Source organism: Rhamphochromis longiceps, linkage group LG7, assembly GCF_057381845.1.
Source record: "Rhamphochromis longiceps isolate RC_006_pf linkage group LG7, R_longiceps_female_GT1.1, whole genome shotgun sequence".
Lineage (NCBI taxonomy): Eukaryota > Metazoa > Chordata > Actinopteri > Cichliformes > Cichlidae > Rhamphochromis > Rhamphochromis longiceps.
The window spans coordinates 33,459,809-33,479,130 of NC_140563.1; the positions used below are offsets into that span (position 1 = coordinate 33,459,809).

The 19,322-nt window shown below is 39.5% G+C and overlaps 1 protein-coding gene across 4 annotated transcripts in view; it reads left to right on the forward strand.

Annotated features, from left to right (window-relative positions):
- LOC146665691 (uncharacterized) overlaps positions 1-19,322 on the forward strand; it is a 56,779-nt gene extending 37,457 nt beyond the window's left edge. For 2 of the 4 annotated variants that reach the window (XM_085413418.1, XM_085413415.1), the window contains exons 7-23: positions 7,243-7,746; positions 8,931-9,224; positions 10,315-10,410; positions 10,692-10,847; positions 10,935-11,036; positions 11,559-11,617; positions 11,802-11,949; positions 12,050-12,154; positions 12,628-12,780; positions 13,267-13,434; positions 13,562-13,735; positions 15,116-15,205; positions 15,304-15,387; positions 15,744-15,862; positions 15,975-16,083; positions 16,604-16,767; positions 16,959-19,322. In XM_085413418.1, coding sequence (XP_085269544.1) covers positions 7,243-7,746; positions 8,931-9,224; positions 10,315-10,410; positions 10,692-10,847; positions 10,935-11,036; positions 11,559-11,617; positions 11,802-11,949; positions 12,050-12,154; positions 12,628-12,780; positions 13,267-13,434; positions 13,562-13,735; positions 15,116-15,205; positions 15,304-15,387; positions 15,744-15,862; positions 15,975-16,083; positions 16,604-16,767; positions 16,959-17,070 — 2,637 coding nt within the window. In that variant the 3' untranslated portion in view covers positions 17,071-19,322. The remainder of the gene's footprint in view (positions 1-7,242; positions 7,747-8,930; positions 9,225-10,314; positions 10,411-10,691; positions 10,848-10,934; positions 11,037-11,558; positions 11,618-11,801; positions 11,950-12,049; positions 12,155-12,627; positions 12,781-13,266; positions 13,435-13,561; positions 13,736-15,115; positions 15,206-15,303; positions 15,388-15,743; positions 15,863-15,974; positions 16,084-16,603; positions 16,768-16,958) is intronic. The other 2 variants (XM_085413416.1, XM_085413417.1) reach the window with 2 other exon arrangements.

Genomic DNA, 19,322 nt, shown 5'->3' on the forward strand with positions numbered 1-19,322 from the left:
CTTTACTTTTGCTTTCGCTCATTGGTTAGCTTTAGGAAAGCAGCATGATTGGTGTTTACAGTCACAATTTACAGTAAACCTACTTGTTGAAAGATGATGCTAAACAGTGCCCAGTGTATTTAAATGTGAAGAAGCACCTGCATGTGATGGACTGACATTTCTGAAATCCTCCCAAAGAACACGGGGCACATGCCAAGGACATTTAGCAAAACAGCAATGTTTAGGTTTTTCAGGAGTTAGAATGGACTGGAAACCTGGTAGTTCAGTTTCAAACCTATACATCCATTTTCTGCAACTTATTCTGGTTCACTGGACAGAGACCAGACCTCGCTTCTGGGTGACATTGAAGCGTTTCTAAGCCGTATTTTGAGGTGTCCTGGATCTGTCCGGGCTTGAAAGATATTCCCGAAACACCTCACCTAAGAGGTAACCTGATGGGATCTTTTTGAAATCTTGCGCCTCACATTAGGCCCATTCTAATGTATTAGTATTAATACTAATATCATTAGTATTAATACTAATACACAGCTCTACACTGCTTCCTCCATTGATTTTAAATTTGAATGTAGCTCATATTTAGCAGTTCGATCAACCAGTCGATGCTGTATTGTAGCATGAATTAGAAAAAACACATGGCCCTTCACTTATTTGTGCACTCTTGGTGTTAATGATTGAACTTTGCTTATTGCAGTCTGTCCCGACTTCATCCCAACTCCTTAAGCTAGTTTACATTTTCAAAGCTGCTCATTTGCTAATTAAAACACTTTAAACTTTATAATTGGGACTCTACAGTCATTTCTCATTCTGGTTGGTTAGAGAGGCTCCATTCCTTCCGCTTTATGAAACTACGGTTATTTGTGCCAAATTGTGATCTGCAGTTTAACAGAAATATGCTCCTGTCACCTTCTGACTGAGTTTGGTTTCTGACAGCTGAAGTCCCTAGTAATGTGGCTTTAAAAGGAAATAGGTCAGCTTGTTGTAACACTGATTTTTACAGCTGACAGATGTCACAGAATTTGGCTTGTGGCATTTTATTTATTTATTTATTTTTTAACCCTGATGCCCAAAATAATTTGCTAATACAGTGGGAAGTGAACGACTCTGCAGTTTCTGTTTTGTGCTGGAGGTCTCAGTGGACCGGCAGGGCAGTGGGGATTGAAACGGCTGGCGTCTTCAGAACCTTTTTATCAGATTAGCTGTAGTTAATCTGTCAGAAAATGGATTTGAATAATTACACATAATTTTGATTAGATATAAATCTAATAGATTTAGCATAAATAAGGTTTTATAGATACAGTGATCCATCTGGGATTTATGATTTTTATATTAGACCACTTTTCACTGTGGGAATCACTATGTCCACGTGTGTATTTTCTCTGCTATATGAGATACCAGTAGTTGTGTCACATAAAGCTGCAGGTGCAGATATAAAGGAGGTTTCAGCTTTTAAAAGTCCCCGCAAAGACAGATGCTAAAAGCATTAATGTGTATAAATTATAGTCCAAGTCCTGTCAGACTGCGCAGACACGATTTGTTTGTGGAGCAGCTGGATGGAGCCAAAGGTGTCCCCCTTCCATCAAACTGCACTCAAAGAGAGAAAACCCCTCTGAGTGATTATAAAAAACACACAAACTACAAAATAAAAACTAAAAAGTCTGTAAAAACTGGACACAGGTGCAATTAGTCATCAGTCGAGGGCATCTGGGGTGTGAAACAGATAAAAGCTCTGCAGCAGTTTAACCTCGCGGGAAAATCTTGTGGAAACACATGTTGTGAAGTTCAATCTAGGATGAAATGATTGTATTTGCTATACAATACTATACCTTGGTTCCATTATATTATAACTTTTTGTCCATGCAAACATTATTTTGAAGTCTACTCATTGAAATCTATTCTGCATTTTACCTCCATGCTGGCTTTTAGTACATTTTCCCTACAGTGTAGAATTCAGCTAAATAATACAAATTCAAAACATGTAAATAAATCCGGCGATCATATGTCTGAGCTCCTGTTTGCTATTCCCACGTTAAAGAAAGAGACATCCAGGATTAGTTCGACCAGATTCCAGCCTGGTTTGTAACAAATCTTGCTGTTGAAAGGATAATTGTCGGCTAAACAAAGAGCAAAAACAGGCAGGCCTTGAGGACAGGGCGAAGGGTTGGTTGATTAATCTCTTTTATTTGCAGCCATGGAGATGGGAGGAGTGTGGGGGGAGGGACAACAACAACAACAACAACAACAACAACAACAACAGAGGAACATATTGCTAAGCAGATTGCCTCGGGCCAAACGTGGCTTGACGTTTTGCTCTCTGCGAGACACGTACATGTTCAACACAGCACTGCAGCCACTAATTGGTTATTTATTTATTTATCTTATTTCTTCTAACGTTCTTGTTTTTTCTCTGTATGCTTAACTTGCTTTGGAGAAAGTGGAGGGGATTGAGGAAAGTTATGAGCCTTGACAAACACTGAGGGTAAAAGTCACATTTGTGCTGAAAAAGGTGAGAAGTGGAATTATATACAGTACAGTGAAAAATTTCATATTAAGATATAACCCATAAAAGAACAAAGAAAAGTACTTACATTAAAAAAAATCAACCAATAAAGATGAAACAACCAATATACTGTAAGCCAAAAATGTAAAAGAGGTTAGAAAACCAGCAAAGCCACTCAAAAAAACTGTATTACATAAAAATGAAGCAGATTTGTAATAAGAAGAAGAGAAGACGCGTTAGAGCAGAAACTAGAGATGACATTCTGCTTTACTTATAAAAAGAAACTACCAATACCAGTTAGAAAATTAGAAAACTATTTAAACTACAAAACAACCTGAAGAAATCAAAACCCAACAACCTAAAAAATGCTACACAACATCCACAAAATGCTGGGAAACAATCAAAACCCAGGATCAGCAGTAACCCATGGCTTGGGATGACCACAAGAAGCTAAAGAGCAAAAGTGGCCAACTTAAAAAACAAAAATACCCGAATAAAACTACAAAAATGAGTAAACAACCTTAAAAATCTAAAACCCTAGAAAACAACCAAATGAAGCCTTAAAAGATCATCAAACGAAAACAGAAGACAATCCAAAGATTTCAACTAAATATGGAACCTAGAACCATGAAAATATAGAATACTGTTTAAACAACCCAAAGAAACTAAAATGCATTACAAAGCTGTTAGAAAACAACACTGAAATCAAAAAGTAAAAGCCAAACAAAAAGAGGGTAAAAACACAACTTAAAAAGGGCAAAAGAATCCAGTAAAGAAAATGGAAGAAGGTAGAAAAGCACCACAAACACAAAGTAGAAGAGAAGCTTTAAAGTGTTCTCTCTTTTCATCCAAACCACTTGTTTTGCCCCAGTTTTCGATGTCACTGTTGATCTTCATCTCCGTCCTCGTCCTCGAAGCTGTCAGGCGCCGGCAGAAATAATGAAGTGTTTGAAATGCTCTAGGCTTAAAGGATGAAGCAGGTTTGGCCCTTACAGTTGATCAAATTTATTGTTTCTAACTTGAATAGTTGTTGTATGTTCTATTGTCTGGCGTGCAGATGGCCACAAGCTGAATCTCTGTGTGATCTCTGAGCAAACAGGCCTGTCTATCACACAAATCCATGTAGACTCTCACAAACATTTCCAGCCCCAGATTAGATTGTTCTTCTTATAACACCTTGGAGAAAGTTAAAGGATTCCACCCCACAAGTTTAGACAGTAGATTATGTAATAGGCCAGAGGAGCACTTGTTATATAATGTCCTGCCTTTGTGTTTCCAGTCTAAGACATTGATCCCAGAGAAATTTCTCATGTAGTTTCAGCTTTGCTTCCAAAATAAATTTAACTGAAATTGCATGTTTCAAACTAGAAGTGATGCTTTCAGAGCAGAGACACAGGACTCGTTTAGGAGTCCTGTGTTGTCTAATAGTCCAGTGGATGCTTTGGATCTGTGTGGATTGTATTGTACCCTCCATGAGTGGAGCGGGATCTGATGAGTTTGGAGCCCAGGTCATCACCTTGGGCTCTTTGTAGAGCTGTTCACATGTGTTTCCTGCAGTGTGAGAATTGCCCTGCTGGAGAAGAAGTTATTAGTCTGCAGCAGTATCTGGGTGATACATGCCAAAGAAACATCCGGATCTCCCCCCCCCCCCCCCCCCCCCCCCCCCAAAAAAAAAAAGAAAAAAAAAAGAGAAAACCCCCCAAAACAAAAAAACACTGAATTGAGATGATCAATGGTTTTAATGTTGTGGCTGATCAGTGTAGGTTCGAGGACTTGAACCCATTCAGTGTTAACCTGAAGCCATTTATTATGAGCCATCGACAGATGGCTGCTCCTCCCTGAGCCTGGTTTTACAAGAGGTTTCTTCCTGTGAAAAGGGATTTTTCCTTCCCACTCTCGCCAAGTGCTTGCTCATAGGGTCTCTTTGATTGCTGGGGTTTTCTCTACATTATTGTACGGTCTTTACCTTACAATGTAAAGCACCTTAAGGGCACTACTATTGTGATTTGGTGCTACATAAATGAAACTGTTTATCCATTCAAAGTCATCCACTTACTGAAAATAAACTACAAAAGCCCTCCTACTGTAATCAGGGTCTCTCATTGTCACAAAAGCACAGCACCTGCTTTTTGATGATACACTTGAGCAGAAAAGCTCCTGTGTCCGCTGAACTTTGAATTCTGGAGAAAAGCCCCGATCACTTCTGCTGCATCAAGCCTCATCGGCAAGGTATTCACTGTATTTCCCAGAGTGCATTGCTGCCTTATATCTGGGTCAGATAGTGCACAGCTCTGCGCCATATGTCTGTACTGTAGTGAGGCCACAGGGAATGGAGGACCCGTGTGTATGTATGTATGTGTGTGTGTGTGTCCGGGACTTTAGGGAATTTGTGGTTTTCCTGAATGAAGCTCTGTCTGCCTGTCTTTGTTTTTCCTCTGTCTTCTAACATGAGCAGAATTCAGCTTCCAGCTCCCGTGTTGATTTTACATACTGTAGGTTTTACATGTAGGTGCCAGCTTATCACAAAAATTTATGACCCAAATAAACCTCAGGTTCAGCTGCAATAATTTATTTTTTTTCCCACTGTTACAACCGACTGAAAACCCGTCCACTGGTAAAGAGTGTGCCAGGGACAGCTGGATGTGTGTGCAGCTTCATGGTTTTCCATATTGAAATGAACCAAATAGATTTGGTTGGGTAATCTAAAGTAAAAGCAGTGCATTGTGCCTTTGTGAGGGACCAGCTCATTAAGCACTCATATGGGTTGATGCCCCTGGGAAACAACCTTTGATGCCTAAAATTTGTTCAGTATCTGCCAAAAATATACAGACGTATTCCGCACAATGTGCAATAAATATAATAGCCTTTTTTCTACTGCAAATAAAACGGCTTGTTTCAGACAGCAGATGAACTGAGGGTCTTGATCAAAGCTCAGTATGAGATAAAGAATATTATGAACTGTGAACCAAAGCTGTGAAACTGGAACTTGCATTACAAGGTCTACTTTAAGTTGCAGTTTACGCACGTTTGGGATTTCTTCTGCTGTGTTTTATATTTTATGCTGAAATTATATTCAAATACTTTCTTAACTCACTATATATTCTTAGCAAAACGACCCCAACAGTTTTAAACATTTAAAATTAATATGGAGCATGGAAGTAAATTATGAGTATATCTAAAAGATTCAAATGTATTTATTGAACAGATGTGTCCTGTGATGCCCTCAATTGGGCTCATAAAAAGTTGTGCTCTGGATTATTGCCATCACCATAGTAATGTTATATACAGGACATAAAGACACAAGCACAGCAATGCATACACGTTCTCACATTCACTGCATTCACTGTCTTCTCACACCGCAAGTCCACACTGAGCACGTTCACCTCACAGGGCAAAAATAATAACATTAAAAATCATCAGCTCAGAGCTAATCCCTCCACGGCCTGTAAACATTTTAATACCACAGTGATTAGCAGTGATCCTAAACCCTAGACAGACACCCACCCATCCAGCCTCCCTCCTTCTCAGGCCAGGGCTTCTCTCCCACCGCAGCTTCAGCTCACAGTCCTCGGGGGAGGCGGGCAGGCGAGTCCCTGGATTAAGGCCACTCGGTGCTTTGGACCCTTGAACCTTGAAAGTTAAACCCCTGGATGCTTGCCACTTCATTTCTCTAAGTGGCACCATCCTTCTTGTTATGATTGTTAATTAAAGTTGGATTTATTCAAGTGGCTTTTTGGCATAAAAGGAAAAATCCTGACATTTTCTGTTCTTCTCTCTTTTTTTTTTTTAAAGCAAGAGCTGAGCAGATTTTTGAATTTAAGTCCCTGTTGCTGTCCCTTTGTTTATTTACCTATCTACCGTTACATTTCTGTGTGAGAAAGTCAGATGTTGTGATATGAGGTGGGGGTGTAGGGTAGGGCTTTTTTTGTTGTTGTTGTTCAGATGAACGAGCAGATGTTGCAGTTTCTCAAGAGGGATTTATGTCAGGATAGGAACACACTTTCCCACACACGCACACACACACTGACACACAAACATACGTTCACACACGCTGGGATTCATGTCATTATGTATGCATTTCATCAGTCAACAACATCGATGCACTGTAAAGACATGGGCCAGAGAGAGAAAAACACATTATTAAAATAATGCTTTAAAAATAAACTTAAAGTGATGGTATGTATTTGATGCTAACCATTCTTTGGAGGGTTTTTCTCCTACTTCTTGTAACCACTTTCTAGACTAAGTAACTTTGTTACAGCTGCTTATATGAACATAGCATTAAAGTCTCAAAAATGATGCTTTAAACCTGCATTCTTTCCAGTGACTGGCAGGGGGCAAAAGGGAATAAATCTGATTATATACAAGTCTATGACAAAATGAGTCTACTGTTCCCCTGACATATGACCTTGATAAACACTTTCCTACTGAGTTCATAGTTACAGTCAGTAGCTTCAAGCCCCATTTAACACAACATAATTTTCATTTTGTAAAATGTGGACCCATAAATCGAGTAAACATCATCCAAGCAGGTTATATTTATCTTTATTGCCCTACATGTCAAGCAACAAGTGCCCACTTGTTCTCAGTCAGAGCCACACCCCTCGCTTGAACTAGTGATGGTTTACATGGTCTAACCTGTGTTAAATTTATATTGCCAGTCATTTAAGCCACCATCAACTGGGTGTTCAGACACTTCTGTAACAGTTTTTTTAGGGATCTGTTATTGTGTTCACCTCTTTCAGCACACACCCGAGTCGTCTTCCGTACAATCACCACTTAGTCCTCAGCAGACTACCACCAAAGAAGAGTCACAGCAATCCAAGAGAGCCAGTTATAAGAGACCAGTAGGCCTGACTCGCAATTCAGTGCAACGAGCTGGCAGCATCAAAGACCTGATTACTAGGTTCTCAGGTCCGGATCACCAGGTCTCACCTTCCGGTTCTCCACAGAGCCCTATTATGGGAGCTGAACGAGTCCAAAAGTCGGCTTCGATGGAGGCTCTGGAATCTTCAAAGTCAAGTCCATCCACACCGATCAGTGCCAGTCAAGATGGAAGTTCTATTCCCAGCATCAATGTGACTCCACCCTTCAAGGAAACCATTCAGAATGGAGTTGGACCAGTTCAGAAAGGTTCCAGAACTACTCAGATAACATCAAGAATCAATTTTCCACCAGGGGACGGTGCTGAGTCCAGAAGCCAAACAAACACTGGTAGAGACTCAGTGGCTGACTCTGGAATGGGATCGGTAAGAGACCGAAACAAAAAATATACTCCTGACCGGCAGTTTTGATGTCCTTGCATGAACAAAAAGCTCTGCAGCTACACTGCGTGAAGATGGCATGACTGCATGGCATTGCAGGTTTACTTAAACGCATTTCTTGCATGAAAAAATCTGCATCCTCAAACTGCATGACGAACTCGAACGCATGAAAACAGCAACGTTTTAAGCATACTAATCAAAATGGCCTAAAACTCACTGATGGATCTAACAAACTTTGTCTTCAATTGTCTTCCTTTTTTGTGCATGAAAACCTATTAAAACCCATTAAATGTTTACATTCAGTTTGCTTGCACTTCTCTTGAATTCATATTTTCACTTTTGCCCAAATTTACCTTTTAGCTAGGTGCTTTTGATCATGTGTATTTGGAAATGGGAAGGCTTTCAGGTAAATAGCAGTAAATCTAAATGAACCCCTGGGCAAGTGTTTAAGCCAACGCCAACCATAGAAATCAAAGAACAAGTATGTTCTTTAAAGTAATTTCAACATATAATAACGTAGTAATTAACAATTTATTTGATAGAATTGTGTTTCAGGCTGTATGTTGTTAAGTACAGTAAACTCCATCTTTGATACCAAACAGCAGACAGAGGGAACACACAATGAGCTGCTGAGCATAGTGAAGTCTTTCTTTAGTTGGAGGCAAAGCAGAGTTTTAAAAAAAAGGATTCAAAACCTAAAGCTGTTTGGGAACATTATAATAATATATCAGCACTGTGTTCTTTTTGCCCTCTAGTGCTCAGAAAACCATAAGTCTCCCTTTAAAGAAATGTCAGTTAGAACCGGGATGAAATAGCAGAAAAGATAGTATCTTGGTGTTAATTGCATAAAATTAATACAGTGAGCCAAGTTTGTTTCTATTTATGCACATTTTTTCCCAGAAGTCAAATCAGTTTGCTATAGTGTCTTTCAGAATGATACATTTTGCCATCTCCTCTGTCATTTTACCTTCCCATGCCATATATTTATTTTCTCTCTGCTGTCAATTGGTGACAACACCATCACATGCTCTGTTAATTCATCCTTCATCCGTCAGTTCTTTATGTTTTCTAACTGGGTGCATTCGTGTTTATATGCTGACTGATTTCGCCCCCTCCGACAGATTCATCTAGGTTTTTCATTCCTCATTTTTCACCTTCTGTCCCTCCAGGAGTCAGAACTGGATTCACACAAGCAGCTGGACAGCCCATCAGAGGAGGAACCCTCCACGCCCAAAGCAACGATAATCAGCCAGAACCCGAAATATCAGCTGTACCTCAACAACGATCTGAAGACCAACGGGTTCAGTGGCAGAGATGCAGATGGTCAAGGAAGCGGCGGAGGATCAATCGGGGAGAATGGCCCCAGGATGTCCCGATGGGAGACCACCCGGATTGGGGCGAACCATTACAAAGGGTCCCTGGAGTGTTTGGCCTCACGAGATTGGGACACTATGGCTGACAGGGTGGGTGATTCAGACCATGTGTTCTGTCTGTATATATGCGTATGATTCAAGATCGCTTTTAGAAAAATTAGATGGCGCCTTACTTCCAGAGTAAAAGCATCAGTTATTAAACAGTGCCCTCTCCTGGAAGAGCTCAGCTTTTAGATTCTTAATTCCAGTTCACAGCAGACATGATCATTTCACTGAGAAAAATGAAAACAGGCACTTCTAGAAAACATTTAAAGTTTGGTGTTTGAGTCATTTAGAGCCAAAGTAATTCAAAAAGGTAACATTTACATTATTACATATTATTTATATCCAAATATCTTACAGAAAACTAGTTTTATAATCCGTTAGTAGATTCCGATCATGTCAAGATTCCTCATTGAATGTTTCAAACTGAATTGCTTTAAATTTAAATAAGTGCACATTTAAGCGAGTGAGGTTCACACAGTATTGCCGTTTTTAATATTTGATCCTTTATGTAGCATTAATAAAATAAATCTTTTCCTTTGCAGCCATTGACACGTGCCCAGTCCTGGATGAATCTCAAAAAACAGGTCTAATACCGGCTGTTCTGTTTATCACAGAATTCAATGAAGGCAGCCTTGCATGTCCTCTCTGCACCAAATCAAATCTAATCACCTCGTTTGTCTGACTCGAAAAGCAAAAATATCAAAAAGAGAGGCTCAATGCAAAGCTAACCCTCTCTTTTTGATGTGAAATGATACCATTGTTTATCGTATGCATAATAATTAAGGACACAATGATTTGTAATTTTACAGCCTGGAATATTACCATCCTGTTAAAGTACTGTAGGTACTGTGGCATTAATGGATGTTTTTGTAGCATCTGTTACTGGTATGAATGTGAATACCAGTATAGAAAACTTGTTTCAGTCTTCACGTTTGTTATTTTAACAGGATTGCTGCACACGTCTAATAAACGCAGCTGCTTTACAGCACACGCCCACCTTTGTTCATTTTATGTTGATGTGAGGAAGGCAATCGTGGCTGTATCTGCACTTCTGAATTCACATTTTGCTCTGAGATCCTTGAGCTTTATTTGTCTTCTTTAAGTCTCTACATTTTTGACTTTTTTTTTTTTACAGATGGGTGTCGTTGACAGCCCCCCCAGAGTGTTTAACAGTCCATACTCCCAAGCCACCTCTTTGGAGTACAACCCCCCTTATCGAATGTCTGAAAAGGTTTGTAAGTTGACCCCTCTTTAATTTTGAAACCACTTCATTTATACAGTGTCTTGAAATGTACTAAAGTTACATTTCTTTCCTAAAATACAGCAGATTCACAGCATGTGTACTTGGCAAAAAGCTTTTAAAGAGTGCCAATAAACCAAATGTTTCTTTTAAACTGTTGCAGGAAATAGTTTGCATTGGTTTCTGCATAATTAATGTTTTGACCAGGATGTGGAGTCACAGCAGGCTACTGACCCTCCTCTGTTCACCTCCCCTCTTTTCTCCATGTTCAGGGTAAACTATCTCCTGCCACCTCTGAGATGAACCTGTACACCTATAACAGTCGCAGCACGAGTCCGGTGGGCATACAGACGCCGACCCTCATTTCCCTCCGCCCCCGTTTCTCCACCTACGACACTCTGAGGAGGAGGACGGAGGTCAACAACATGGTACATGTTTACTGACACACACACGTGTAGCACATACTCTGACTTCCACACTTTGTAATGGGTTTCTGTACATTTTTCTTGCTACAGGTGGTGCCCACACACTACAGCATGCGCTCTTCCACTCTGGGAGCACCCAATAAAAAAGACTACATAGCAGAACTGACCAAACAGCTGGACACCATACAGAGAGTAAGCCCCGTTTCACTTCTTGTGGATTCAGTCGCCTGGGAAAAAAAAAAGGAGTATAGATTCAAATTAAAACAAATTAACATTAAACAAATGTCTGAGAAATGCAGACTTATAGCATGGGTACCTGACCAAAAAACTCTCAAAGAGTGCCAGTTAGGCTCATTTAACTTTTATTTATCCTGTTATGGGCCCTTTGCGCAGCCCTTTATCCACTGTTTGAAGCAAGCCACTTTCCCTCCCTTCCTTTCCCCCTTAAGTGGCTTTTTTCCTGATTGGCTGCCCCTCTTAAACAGAAGGTTTGAGGAGTAGGTGGGAGTCCATGAATCCTCTCTTCATGATGTCACAAATCTGTTGACTACTGTTCAGCATGAGTCTGATTTGGACCAGATTCACCAGATTTATCAGATTAATGAATCGGAGACCACCAAACAGGACACAAAACAATCCACTGTGTGAGGAACATTTAGCTCCTGGCGGTTTGTAGAAAACTAGATTTTTGATGTGGTGTGTTGTCTCTTCCAGCGCAACCAGTTCCTGGAGGCAGAGAGTGTGGAGATGGAGAAGGAGAGGAACCAGATCAGGTCGGGCATGTGTGGTTTTTCTGTAGTTGTACTCGAAGTCAGCACACTGTTAGCTAACCGGGGGCCGTGTACTTGTGACTTTAAAATTAAGCTTTTAGCCTCATGTTATTTCTTTCTTTTCTTTTTTTTTTTTTAAGTATATTAAGTCTATTTCAATTTGTTCTTGTCTAAACTGTCTGTGAAGGTTTGAGATGCGCGGCCTGCTGGTGAACAACGAGGACCTGCTGAGAACAAACACACAGCTGAACAATGAGCTGAAGCGGCTGAGGGAGCAGATGATAGAAATGGAGAGAGAGAATCAGTCCATGGGGGAGCGGTTCAGAGAGATGGAGGTGTGACTTTTTTTTTTTTTTTAAAGATAAAAGGATGCATAGAAGTGATTTGTAGTAGTATAAATGTTTGGATGGGTGACACTTGTGTTGTGCTACGCAGATTGAGGTGAAGCAAGCCAGAGAGGTGATGGTGGAGGCCAACACTCAGGAGTATGCCTTCAACTTCCTTGAGCAGTCGCTCAAAAATCGGATCCAGGATGCTGAGGTATGCAAAGTTAGACGGAAGCAGCTAAAATAATTTTTTTTTAAAAAGATCACATTAAAACCTGAGGAGGAACTCGCACCAAAATAATCTAGATAGATAAAAAGAAACTGGATTATGGGGTGTACCATATCTTTAAAGTGATTCCCACTCATCCAGATATCCAAAGATGTCATTTACAATTTCTTTGTATTTTTTTAACCAATTTTTTTTTTAACTTTCTCTAACTATGGTCACAGAGCAGGGAAGGGGGACTCGGGGTACACCCCTGTGTTACTCTTTAGTATAACACAGCACACAGAATGCCAAGAATCCTTAATGACATTCACTGATAATCCAGTTTAGCCAGTATCCAGCTTGGTTTTATTTGTCAGTGAGGGACTAGATCATCTATGTTACTGCACATTCAGACCAGTAAGAGACACATTTTCTCTTTTACAAAGAAGCTGAACTTTATGCATGTTTTTTGTTTTCAGGAAAATCTGGACAAGCAGACGCAACATGCTCAGACTCTGGCTGAGAAGTTGTGGCTGGCAGAGAGGCAGCTGGAAGACGTGGAGAGTGACAAAGAAAGCAAAGACAAGAAGCTGTCTGACCTCAGCAACACCATCCTCAGGCTGGAGACAGAGGTACGGACATAGTAGACACTGAGGCGATGAGCAGCCATCACCTCAGAATTAGATTTATTTAGAAATTCTCTGAAAAGAACCACATAAATTGTCATCACTGAAAAACCTGACAACCCAAAGCAGTGATTCCAAAGCATAAACTGCACCCCCTGGTGCAGCATCATTTACAGTAACATAAAGTATGTGCAGAAAAGGCTTTTAATTTTCTTTTCCTTTTTAAATGGAGTTGAAATTGCCATCAGATTTTTCAATCAAATTAAAAAAGCAGTACAAAGCATATTATTCTTCATTTCTCCAGCACTATGAGAGCAGTAAAATCTTTCTTCTGCCTCCATGTGGAAAAGGACTCTTAAATTAAAGCGAAAACATTTAAATGTGTTAACCAATTAGATCTTTAAGAAATGTTTGTAGCGAGAATGTGTTTTTTTTTCTATTACTACAAATACAAACTGTATTAAACTGTAATAAGTTTATATCCATTTCCAGCTGGGTGAGGCCATGGCAGCATCCACTCAGGCTAACGCAGAGATGAACCTGCAGCAAAAGCTGCGTGAGGATGCCCAGATGAGGTTGGACGAGCTGGAGGAGTCCCTGCTGGAGAAGGAACAGGAAGTGCAGAAACTGCAGACCCTCGTGACCAAACTGCAGGGAGAGGTATGTTGTAGCGTTTGAGCTTCAGCTGTACTTTGAGACATAGTGGCCTAATAGAGAATAACAGCTGTGGAAACCTTTGGAGTACCCACAGCCTCACGACCTGTGTGTTTTCTGTATGTGCGTGTAGGTCTCTGGTAAGCTGTTCGATAGAGAGCGTTCGCTGGAGGAGGAGATTCAGCTGAGAGAGAGGCTTCAGCTGCAATGTAAGCAGGCAGAAAGGACTGTGGACGACCTCACCATGGAGCTGCACAGCACGAACCAAACCAGAGACGACCTGGCCAAACAGCTCAAACTGGCTCAGGTACAGTAAATAGTCTGAGGCGAGGCAAGAGGGTTACACTGCATCTTTACACCAGATACTTTATTGAATGTGATCAAAGAAACAGTCAGACAGAAACATTTCTAGGTTTTTGTATAAGATGATATTCACAACCTCTGCAAAACCATAGAGACCACCTAGCTGCCATGGATTGTCATGCTCACAAATTTAAGTTTGAAAAATTCAGCCTTCAGCATCATAAAGGAATAATCTTGATTTCAGCTTTGATTTACCATCCATGTCCAAAACATTTGGTCATTGGAGGGAAATTGACTTGAATTTGGGGCGACAGCTTTTAGCCATTGCTACTGTGCCTCCTTATTAACGTTCGCCTGTGCCATGCTCTTTGGCGGGATGTTGTGGATCCTTGCAAGAGAAATGTGGCCTACACAACTCTAGTTTTCAGAAACTCATTTAGCTGAAGGTTTCTGTCTAATTTCAGATTTGGAAAAAAAATCCCAACTCATATTCAGAGAATGTCACCCCCTGCTGTTGCTGTTTTTAGATTGGCGCTGTCATAGACAGCTATCGGTGTGGGCCAGATGACAGCCCACATTAGCCTCATTGACTCTTTATCTAATCATCATGTCTTGCCCTTCACCTTAATTTGCTGAATGAGTCAATAAACATTCATCATTTCAAGGGTAGAAAGCTAATTACCTGCTCAACAGCAGCACACTTTTCTTCAAGCTGTCAAACTGCTTCACATAAAATTTTTTATTTTCAACACTGAAAGAGGAAGAAATGTGAGGGGAAATTTGATATTTTTCCCCTAATACCCTTACTTTGCATGTGGTGCCCACATTTAAAGCTTCAATAAAAACAGCTGCTAATCGTAGTGATTGTAGTTAATAATCAACATGAAGAAAAGCAGCAGATTAATACACATTTGGTTTGTCTAACTGATTCCAGATAAACTACCATATGCGTGTTTTATATACAGCATGTCAGGCTTTTACACACACATGTTAAGTTTACATCCATTGTTGGTTTTAGTCCTTTCTTGTGTTTTTGCTATCACCAAATTCCTGAACATTTCACCATATTTGGATCATGTGACATCCAAAGTGTCTTTGTGTGCATGACCTAATGAGTCAAACAGAGATGTCCACTTGAGTTAATCATTCATGCAAACCATCAGAGTTTGGGGTTAATGGGGTATTAATTATGCAAATCCCGTTTAGCAATCAGCATGCTACAGTGATTCCATAATCCTGTATATACGTCACGTCACCATTTCTGAAGATGCTTAATCTGTTCCGTTTTCAAAAATAACCCGAGTGTCAGACATTTTAAAGAGTGACCTCACAGGCTGTTTGAGAGGGATTCAGATCAGAAGTTTACTTATTTTTAAACTTTCAGGAGAAGCTAATCGACCTAGAGAGCGATCTGGAGGAGCTGCATGACAGCGAGCAGAGATGGGCCGCCAAGCAAAAGAGAGCCATCGATCAGGTAGATGCGCTGGGAACAGGAAGCGTATCAACTGAAAACTATTCGTATAGAACTGATTTGATTGGTTACTGACACTCTTTTTGTGTTTTGACCTCCAGACCGAGCAGCTGCAGCTGAAGCTGATTCAGGAGAAAGATTTGAACGAGCAGCTGGAAGTTGAGAAAGTGTCAATGGAAAGACAGGTAATCTGTGTGGGCTTATTTCTAGTCTTTTTATGCATGTGATAAGTGTTTGGGCCTTAAATTCAGAAGCCAATATTATATTATATGCATTTCAATAGAATATATTTACTTTTTCTGTGCACCATTCTCATTTGCCATTTTGTGAAAATTAAGCAGAACATTTCATAGATAAAACAAAAACTTGCCATCACTTTGTGGACAAAAAGACGAATCAGATCTTATTAGTGTCATTTCTAAAAGAAACACTTATAACTGCCATGGTTTCCTTGTATTTAGACATTTTTATACACAAAATAATGTAAATAAAAGGAGACTTTTTTCTGTGTTTTGAGTACTAATAAAGTGTGTTTGTGTAGCTGCGTCAGCTTCGTCTGGAGGTGGAGGAACTGCGGAGCAACAGAGTACAGGAGGATGTCATCTCTAAGACGGAGATCAGAGTCAAGGAACTGGAGAACTCACTGAGGGTTGAGGAGAGGTCAGTTAAAGATCTTCTCTGTGACCGAGGACAGCCTGCAGACTTTGCAGGAGTACCTGCACGTGTTAAATGGCTTTTTGCTGTTACACTACAAGTGTGTGTTTCTGCGCAGGAACAAAGCAACTCTGACAAACACCAACAGTAAGCTGGAGAGGAAGATCAACGAGCTGAGTGATCAGATGGAGGAGGAGCACCGGATAGCTACTGAACAGAAAGACCTGGTAATACAGCCACACATTTGTACAAACCTATAAAACAGCATTTCTGTCTCAGACACCCCCAAGTGGAAAGTGTGCGTTAGCTGAAATATCCAAAGCTTCAATACTACTAATTCTTAAATCACCGATTATTATTATTATTATTATTATTATTATTATTATTATTATTATTATTATCATCATCATCATCATCATCAGCAGTAATTTCCATCCTTCTACTACTTTATTTTTACTAACCTTATATTGTATTTTAAGTTAACTTCAACTAGTTTTTGCTCTCTGGGATCCACCCACTATTTGGATGTATATTTGATTTCCTTTTATGAACATTTTTTTTTTTAAGATAATCATAGAAACAAACTTCCCCCGCACTCTTTTTCCTTTTCTAATGGGACGTATTTGTATGGTGAATTGTTGACTGATTGACCCACATAATGGATTAACAAACTGTGCAAAAGTGGCAAATGTTTTTATGTCGTGTACACTAACCAGATGATCTGATAATCTGTGATCTGTTCTCCAGATGACCCAGAGGATCCGCTCTCTGAAGCGCCAGCTGAATGAGGCCGAGGAGGAGGCAAGCAGGAAGGAGGCACAGTACCGGCACACCCAGAGAGAGCTGGCTGAGGAGAGGGAGACAACCAGCCGCCTACAGAAGCAGCTGCTTGACCAACACCTGCAGACCAAGTATGAACTGTACTGCATGCATGCAGATGGACTGTTGATAGCTCATAATGCATAACAGCTACTTGACACTTGTATTTTCTTTCATGATTTCTCACCTTGCAGATTTCGTTTTTTTAACCTCCTTACATAAGTTTATGTACCCTCTCATAATTTTGATGGCAAACTAATAAAGCTTCATCTGTATCCCTCAGGCGTAAGGAGACCATGACAATCCGTCAGACTCTGGATAACCTGAGGTTGGACCTGAGTGACGATGACGATGATCTGACACTGGAACATAGTACAAATGTCACCAAAGTCTAAAAACCCCCTCACTCTAAATTCCCTCAGCGGGAACAGTGTATAACCAAATGAAAAGATTTCTTTTTCCTTCCAGGTTTTATTGTTTGTTTGTTTTTAAACAGGAAATGTCTACAGGATAGTCACTTTTTAATACCATCAGGAAAATTACATTTCTGAAAATCTGAAAGGACAAAACAATCCTGCATGTAAATGCACCACAAGTCCTGTACTTTACTGTGTTAGTGCTGTTGTGCTAAAAGCTGAAATGCATTTTTTTCCCTTTACATGCTCTCCGTGTGTACTAAAGTGTGATTCTCTGCCCACATTTTAAATGTTAATTCAAAGGGTAGTAACTCTTGTTTGTCTTACCTGGGAGTGGCCCAGTGAAAACCATTCCTCAAGAGTCTCCTATAAAGCTTGTGGAGTTGATCGCCCTCTTCTGTTGATCAGGAAGAAATTCAACCGTGTAAAGTGAACGACAGAATCACCTGGTGGACTTTCTGCCTCCCTGTTCTCCTTAAAGCCACAATCTGCTCGTTTGCCAAAGAAAATAAACCTACAGGAGTTTGCTGCAGAGACATGTTGACACTTATACTGCAAAAGATGTAACTGCTGTGACACCACCCACCTATCATTCAGAGCAGTCACACCCTTAAACAAACTTGCTTTAAATTTTAATAAGTTATGCAAGTTGCAAGTTATGCAAAAAAAAGTTTTAAACTCATTTCTGAGGGAAAGCCAGTCCCAAATGGCCATTTGAGGAAATATTATTGTTTAGAGTACTGACATAATAGGGATTTGATTAAGGTGTAGTTTTGAATCCATTTGTTCCACCCAACTACTCAAGTCTTTTAGAATGGGCTTTAAACCAGTAAATGTTCTGAATTATCCAGGTGCACAAATGTTCTAAAGACTTCTGGTGATGATGGGAAAGAGGACTTTTTCAGTTCAGATCTCAGAACGCAAATAATGATTCAAAGAATCAGAGCTCTCCAATCTCTCAGCTTTTGTATTATTTGATGGCTCTTTAATGGCAGTTCTTTCCTAAAGAGGGTTTTTTCTACATTCATACATGCAGTATTTGGATTTTGACATATTAGAAGAAATAGCAAGATAAATCTGGTACATGTGAGGGATCTTTAAGTAACTGTGTAATTCAAATCAAAGCCCATTAAGCAATTATTTATATGAAGTGTGTGTGTGTGTGTGTGTGTGTGTGTGTGTGTGTGTGTTTGAGATTTTTTTATTTTTTTTTAATAATTTCTTAGTGGGGAAAAGTTTTTATTTTATAGGAAAAAAAATAATACAGGAGGACTTCAGAGTTGAGTTTTGGGTATTTTGGGGGGTTTGCTGCTGTACAGATATGACCTATTGTACCTGTACATGAGATAAGCTTCAAGGCTAAGATTTATTTCAAAAAGAGGACAAAACGAATGAGGCGTTTACTCTGGTCATTTTTAAACATGTAAAAATGTGTCGTATTGAGGAGGGAACAAAGATTACGTATGCAGAAATGAGTTGGATTCACAAAAGAAAATCCTTTATTTCCTAGGATTACCTCAACTACTTTCTAATTTATATAAAAAGTCAAGATTCTGTTATGAGACAGGAAATCAGAACTTTAACCCGATGTTTCTTTTGCACACTAGCTGAAAAATTACAACATTCTGATCTCGTAACTTACCTTTGTAATTTTATAGTAATGCATTTTTTTTCTTTTGTGAATGCAATCTTCATTCATGTATGTATTCTGATTTTAGTTTAATATTCTGCATAATTTTATTTGGAGGATAGTTGTTTTGTTTTTTAAGAAAACCAAGCATTCAGACAAAAACAAACTAGATTGTTGAATTAAAATCAAGAGTGGAATATTAAGCATATTTGACAGTCATTCTCAGATATCGGTAATATGCAAAAAGTAGTTTGAAGGATGTCTGTTAGAAATATATTAAAAGCTAATATTCACACAGTTTTAATTCCCTGCTATGTTTACATTTTTTAATGTTTTTAGCTTGTTTGGAAAGAGGAGTTTAAATCACAAGTTTTGTCTAGGTTGCTGTATCTCAGCTATAATAACTACACTACTGCATTTTTTTCCCCTCGTAGCAAAAGAAAAAGAGGGTATCTACAGAAATGTAAAAAGAAACTAAATATGCTGACTTATTTTTGTAACTATACTTCACATGGTTCCACTATTCTTGGGTATTTATTTTTCCACATTTTCTCTTTTGGTGAGAAGTTTCTTACTATAAGATAAAATAAATTCTTCTACA